Source organism: Bos indicus x Bos taurus, chromosome 29 (assembly GCF_003369695.1).
Source record: "Bos indicus x Bos taurus breed Angus x Brahman F1 hybrid chromosome 29, Bos_hybrid_MaternalHap_v2.0, whole genome shotgun sequence".
Taxonomy (NCBI): Eukaryota; Metazoa; Chordata; class Mammalia; order Artiodactyla; family Bovidae; genus Bos; species Bos indicus x Bos taurus.
Window position 1 is genome coordinate 24,336,596 of NC_040104.1, and position 7,625 is coordinate 24,344,220.

General features: G+C 41.5%; 1 protein-coding gene across 1 annotated transcript; it reads left to right on the forward strand.

Moving 5' to 3' along the window:
• The first annotated feature begins 6,372 nt into the window (after window positions 1–6,372).
• On the forward strand, window positions 6,373–7,305 carry LOC113885730 (olfactory receptor 148-like). The gene has a single exon (XM_027531337.1). The coding sequence runs from the start codon at window positions 6,373–6,375 to the stop codon at window positions 7,303–7,305; it is 933 nt and encodes a 310-aa protein (XP_027387138.1).
• The last annotated feature ends 320 nt before the right edge of the window (window positions 7,306–7,625 follow it).

Genomic DNA, 7,625 nt, shown 5'->3' on the forward strand with positions numbered 1-7,625 from the left:
GAGATAAGAAAGCCTTCTTCAGCAATCAATGCAAAGAAATAGAGGAAAACAACAGAATGGGAAAGACTAGAGATCTCTTCAAGAAAATCAGAGATACCAAAGGAACATTTCATGCAAAGATGGGCTCGATAAAGAATAGAAATGGTATGGACCTAACAGAAGCAGAAGATATTAAGAAGAGATGGCAAGAATACACAGAAGAACTGTACAAAAAAGACTTTCATGATCCAGATAATCACGATGGTGTGATCACTGACCTAAGGCCAGACATCCTGGAATGTGAAGTCAAGTGGGCCTTAGAAAGCATCACTACGAACAAAGCTAGTGGAGGTGATGGAATTCCAGTTGAGCTATTCCAAATCCTGAAAGATGCTGTGAACGTGCTGCAGTCAATATGCCAGCAAATTTGGAAAACTCAGCAGTGGCCTCAGGACTGGAAAAGGTTTGTTTTCATTCCAATCCCAAAGAAAGGCAATGCCAAAGAATGCTCAAACTACCACACAATTGCACTCATCTCACAGGTTAGTAAAGTAATGCTTAAAATTCTCCAAGCCAGGCTTCAGCAATATGTGAACCATGAACTTCCTGATGTTCAAGCTGGTTTTAGAAAGGCAGAGGAACCACAGATCAAATTGCCAACATCTGCTGGATCATGTAAAAAGCAATAGAGATCCAGAAAAACATCTATTTCTGCTTTATTGACTGTGCCAAAGCCTTTGACTGTGTGGATCACAATAAACTGTGGAAAATTCTGAAAGAGATGGGAATACCAGACCACCTGACCTGCCTCTTGAGAAATTTGTATGCAGGTCAGGAAGCAACAGTTAGAACTGGACATGGAACAACAGACTGGTTCCAAATAGTAAAAGGAGTACATCAAGGCTGTATATTGTCACCCTGTTTATTTAACTTATATGCAGAGTACATCATGCCAAAATCACTGCAGATGGTGACTGCAGCCATGAAATTAAAAGACACTTACTCCTTGGAAGGAAAGTTATGACCTACCTAGATAGCATATTCAAAAGCAGAGACATTACTTTGCCAACAAAGGTTTGTCTAGTCAAGGCTATGGTTTTTCCAGTGGTCATGTATGGATGTGAGAGTTGGACTGTGAAGAAGGCTAAGTGCCGAAGAATTGATGCTTTTGAACTGTGGTGTTGGAGAAGACTCTTGAGAGTCCCTTGGACTGCAAGGAGATCCAACCAGTCCATTCTAAAGGAGATCAGCCCTGGAATGTCTTTGGAAGGAATGATGCTAAAGCTGAAACTCCAGTACTTTGGCCACCTCATGCAAAGAGTTGACTCACTGGAAAAGACTCTGATGCTGGGAGGGATTGGGGGCAGGAGGAGAAGGGGACGACAGAGGATGAGGTGGCTGGATGGCATCACTGACTCGATGGACGTGAGTCTGAGTGAACTCCTGGAGTTGGTGATGGACAGGGATGCCTGGTGTGCTGCGATTCACGGGGTCGCAAAGAGTCAGACACAACTGAGCGACTGATCTGATCTGATTGCTTTTCCACTATTTAAAATGAGGCTCATTTGTTATGGACATGTACACACTGCTCTATTTAAAATAGAGTAGAAGTCTTCTTTTTATTTATTTATTTTATATTGGATTATAGCTGATTAACAATGTTGTGATAGTTTTAGGTGAACAGTGAAGGAATTCAGCCATACATATACACATGGGGGTGGTGGTGGATGATTTGGGAGAATGGCATTAAAATATGTATAATATCATATAAGAAATGAATCGCCAGTTCAGGTTTGATGCAGGATACAGGAAGCTTGGGGCTGATGCACTGGGATGACCCAGAGGGATGGAATGGGGAGGGAGGTGGGAGGGGGGTTCAGGATGGGGAACACGTGTACACCCGTGCCGGATGCATGTTGATGTATGCCAAAACCAATACAATATTGTAAAGTAAAATAATAATAATAAAAGAAGCCTCCTTATCTGGCTCTCACATGTCCTGCAATTTTTTAGTTTGCTAGTTCTCTTCTTTTTCTTATAACTTCATCTACTCTTGAACCCACTCAAATTGCTGTTAAATTGTTGAATACCTCAGTTTGCTGTGGGCAGAGAAGTGAAGTGAAGTGTAGTGGCTCAGTCATGTCCTACTCTTTGCGACCCCATGCCAGGCAAGAATACTGGAGTGGGCTGCCATTTCTTTCTCCAGGGCATCTCCAGGGATCAAACCTGGGTCTCCTGCATTGCAGACAGACACTTTGCCATTTGAGCCACCAGGGATAGAGAAGAGTCTGAGAAATGCAACCTTAGGTAGGCTTCAGGGGATCTGCCTGGAGTTATCATTTGTGTCCTTACTCCTTACCAGACAGGTGTAATTCAATTGCTTTACATGTTATATCTCGTTTATCTACAAAAAAAATGCTGAGATCACTTTACAGAAGGTGAAACAAGGCTTAGGGATATTGGGTAGATTTCTGTAAATTACAGCTTGTGCATAGAATTAGGATTCCATCTCAAATCTTCATGCAGCTCTACTCAATATAGCAGTTTTGCCAAAATTTTGAAAATAAACATATGACCTTCTACATACACACACCAAAACATCTTACCTCAGCTTTTTTTCCTTTCAATATCTCTGACATATGAGTGTTAGTCACTCAGTCGTTTCTGACTCTTCAATCCCATGGACTGTAGCATGCTAGTCTCGTCTGTCCATGGAATTCTCCAGGCAAGAATACTGGAGTGGGTTGCCATTCTCTTCTCCAGATGTATGAGAGTATTCTCATATTATTTCTTATTCCTACCTTCAAACCCTGCAAACACCCCTCCTGTTTTTATCCCTTCTTTTTCTTCTACAAGTAAACTTACAAGTAAAAAATTAAACTTCTATAAGTTACTCCATGTCTTTTCTACTTTTTATTTATTTATCCTTCCTAGCCCTAACTCTAAACACACTTTTATAGACCAAGGTTAATTCAGTGGTGTTTATTTCCTAGTCAAAAACATGTTTATCTTTTTTTATTTATACAGCCTGTACAGGTTTTTCAAGTAGGTCATCATGCTCCAAAGTATTAAAGATAATCAAAGATAAATAGGATGGTAGAATTATTAACGTTTTTACAACATTTTTTTAAATAATTTGGGGTATTTATAGATTGAGGGCAGGAAGGGGACGGCAGAGGATGAGAGGGTTGGATGGCATCACCGACTCAATGGACATGAGTTTGGGTAAACTCCGGGAGTTATGATGGACAGAGAGGCCTGGCATGCTGCAGGTTCATGGTGTCACAAAAAGTAGAACACGACTGAGCAACTGATAGATTTATTTGGCTGAGCTGGGTCTTCATGGCTGCTCTAGCTTTTCTCTCATCGTGGTTAGCAGGGGCTACTCTCTAATTGCAGTGGTCAGGCTTCTCAAGATGGTGGCTTCTCTTGTTGCAGAGCATGAGCTCTAGGGAATGTGGGCTTGAGTAGCTGTGGTGCACAGGCTCAGTGGTTGTGACCCCGGGGCTCAAGAGCACTGACTCAGTAGCTGTGGTGCACAGGCTTGGTTGCCTCACACCACGTGGAATCATTGGACCAGGGATCCAACCTTGTGTCTCCTGCATTGGCAGGCAGAGTCTTTACCACTGAGCTAGCAGGGAAGCCTTAGAATTATCAACTTTTACATCTTTTTTAGGGGCTTCCCTGGTGGCTCAGAGGGTAAAGCATCTGCCTGCAATGGGGGAGACCTGGGTTCAATCCCTGGAGCGGGAAGTTCCCCTGGAGAAGGGAATGGCAACCCACTCCAGTATTCTTGCCTGGAGAATCCCATGGATGGAGAGGCCTGGTAGGCTACAGTCCACAGGGTCACAAAGAGTCGGACATGACTGAGCAACTTCACTTCACTTCACTTGACCAGGGAAGTCCTAGAATTATCAACTTTTACATCTTTTTAGCATTAGTTAGTGTGCAACAAAAATAATGTTTACTTTTTAAATAGAAATTCTAGATGTACTTGGAATAATGTAACTACCTCAGTGGTCTTTAAACCCTGAAATCTGATGATCAGAAACTTTAGGGCCAAAAGTTCTAAAGAGAACAAATTCCAGTTCCTTTGGAGTAAACTCCATGATTTGGGGCAAATAAAGTTCTTAGATCCTAACTTTCCTTATCTGTAGAAAACTTCATGAGAGTTTTAAAAGGTTTAAATAAGACTGTCTAGTACTCTTTTCCTTTCAGATAAACTCTTAAGTGTTTTGAGCAGAGGGGCTATAATTAACCACTCTGCCCTCCTTAAACTTTCTGACTCTTGGAAAATAATTAATGCCCTGCCTGATATGATTGGGACTCAGTATTTGTGCAAATAAATGGATCCATGTATACATAAATAAGCAAGTTAATGAATGTTTTCAATAATGACTTTGAAATCTATCCCCCCAAATACTTATTGAGTATTCTAGGCATTTAGACATTTGAACAGATATCAAGTACTAAAAGACACACACTTCAAGTTATAGCTAAAAGTTCTTTTGACTTATCAGCATGTTTCCTACCACTTCTCTCCTGACAACAGGCTTTTATCTCCCCTATACTTTTGAGAATTTTCAATCTCTATCCCATTGCATCCTGTACCCTGGCTACAGAGCCGGGCAGGTGATTCAGCCAAGGAAATCAGATTTGAATCTGGAACTGAGGCTCCCAGAAGCAATGGGCAGCTGAGGCTGAATCACCTGATGGCAGGGCCCTGAGGATGTGCCACAAGTTCTTACCGCTGAGGAGCTGCCCTAGTTCCTAGCCTTCCATAAGCCTAGTTTTTCATCAATTTCATTAATTTTCTGAGCTGACCCAGTTACTAGTCCTTGTAATAAATCAATCTTATTAACACAAAGAGTAAAATAATTATTTGATTAAAACAACACATACACATGAAAAAACAGTAAATATATAAATGTACCTATAAATATGTGATATATGTGCCAAATGGGGTCGCAAAGAGTCGGACATGACTGAGCGACTGAACTGAACTGAACTGAATATCATTCCACTGAAGCATATTTTACAAAAATTATCATAAAAAGATTTCCTGTTTAATCAGTTTCCTCCTCTCTCTTTCTCTTTCTGTCCATTGCTGAGGGCTAATTATATTAATTGTTCCCTTGTTTAATAAGGTCCCTGACTTGTGGGATTAGTACCCAAAGGAAGATCAAGGTTACTAAAGCTTGTTTGGGAATCATTGCAGTTCCTATAGTCAGAGAAGAAATTACTATAAGAGAAAAAAACACACTGAGATTTTTGACATTCTATTTGAAAGTAATCAGAAAAGAGCACTCTGGGAGGTCTACCAGCAGAATGCAAAAGCTGATGGGAATTCAGCAGGACAGGACTGCTTCCTTCTCCTGCAGAAGGAGAGAAAAGCAACAATCAACTCAATAGCACCAGTTATGTTGCCTCGTAAGTGCCCAAATTTTATCCTTAATTTAAAAAAGCAATAATTTGACTCTCACCCTCTCCTTCTCAGTGAAATCACCAACATAAAAGTAAAGTAAAAATAAAAATAGAGCTACAGCTAGTTAGGGTCTTAGAATTGAGGAGTTGATCTATGATTTGAAGACCTCACTGTGTTGAAAAAGTTAAAACAAGTTGAAAAAGATATGAGAAATATTTAAAAGATGAAAATTGGAAAGGAGCCTCTACTATGCCTACCTCTGGGCTGTCTGCTGTCATAAAGTTTTTGCTTAGCTGCTCTGTCATGTCTGACTCTTTGCGACCCCATGGACTGTAGCCCTCTAGGCTCCTCTGTCCTTGGGATTCCCAGGCAAGAATACAAGAGTGGGTTGTCATTTCCTTCTTCAGGGGATCTTCTCAATCCAGGGATCGAACTCACTTCTCCTGCATTGCAGGCAGATTCTACACCACTGAGTCACTGGGGAAGCACTTACTAGACCCTCAATATTCTTGGCAGGATTTCTTATTCTTATTTTCAACATCATCTTTATATTTAAACAGAGGTGGTGGTTGTTGTTGTTTAGTTGCTAAGTCGTGTCAGACTCTTTTGCTATCCCATGGACTGCAGCATTCTTGGCTCCTCTGTCTTTTACTAACTCCCAGAGTTTGCTCAAATCCAAGCCTATTGAGTTGGTCATGCTATCTGACCATCTCATACTTTGCCCACCCCCTTATCCTTTTGCCTTCAATCTTTCCCAGCATCAGGGTCTTTTCCAAGGAGTCAGCTCTTCATTCAGATGCCAAAGAATTGGACCTTCAGATTAGCAACAGTCCTCCCAATGAATATTCAGGGTTGATTTCCTGTAGGAGTGAATGGTGATGAATGTATCAGCATTGCGTCTGTCACAGTCAGCCTCCACATTCATGCTTCCCTGTCTTTTGTCTCCCCTAGACCTTCCTCCCGGGAACATGAGGAACCACACAGAGCTGAATGAGTTCATCCTACTGGGAATGCCTCAGACACAGGGACTGGAGACTGTGCTCCTTGGCATCTTCTTGTTCATTTACCCCTTGACCCTGCTGGGCAATTTGCTCATTCTTCTAGCAATTGTCTCCTCCTCAACTCTTCACACTCCCATGTACTTCTTCTTGGGACTCCTCTCGATTTTGGACATGCTGTTCCCTTCTGTCACCTGTCCCAAGATGCTATTCTATCTCTCTGGCCAGAGCCGAGCCATATCTTATAAGGGATGTGCTGTTCAGCTCTTCTTTTATCATTTCCTGGGTTCTACGGAAGGCTGCCTCTATTCTGTGATGGCTTATGATCGTTTTGTTGCCATCTGTCACCCACTGAGATATATGCTCATCATGAGACCTGGAGTCTGTGTTGGTTTGGTCTTGGCAGCCTGGTTGCTAAGTTATCTTCATGCCACCGTCTTGATAGCCTTTGTCTTTCAGCTACCCTACTGTGGCCCCAACCGGGTGGACCACTTCTTCTGTGACATTCCTGCTGTCTTAACCCTGGCTTGTGCTGATAGCTCCCTGGCCCGGAGAGTGAGTTCCACTAATGTTGGCTTTCTGGTTTTAATGTTTTGGTTGTGTGTTTGTGTCTCCTACACACGCATTGGGATTGCCATTTTGAGGATCCGTTCGGCAGAGGGCAAGCAGAAAGCTTTCTCTACCTGCAGTGCCCACCTCACTGCCATTCTCTGTGCCTTTGGACCTATAATCATTGTCTATCTGCAGCCCACACCCAATCCCTTGCTAGGTGCCACAGTGCAAATATTAAATAATACTGTCTCACCCATGCTGAACTCTTTAATCTATTCCTTAAGGAACAAGGAAGTGAAAAGATCCCTAAAAATGGTTTTCTACAATGTGGTATTTACTGCTCTGAAATAAATTGTGAATTTTGTAAAAGATTTTAGAAACTTCTTGTCTTTTAACATCATTCTCTATTTCTTTTTCTTTTTAAATCAATTTTTATTGGAATATAGTTTCTTTACAATGTGTTAGTTTCTTCTGCACCGTAAAGTGAATCAGCCATACCTAACCATATATCCCATATTTCCCTTCTTTTTATTTCCTTCCCATTTATGTCACAACAGAGCATTGAGTAGAGTTCCCTGTGCTACCCAGGAGATTATCATTAGTTATCTATCATATATAGTATCAATAGGGTATATATGTCAGTCCCAATCTCCTAATTCATACCCCCGCTT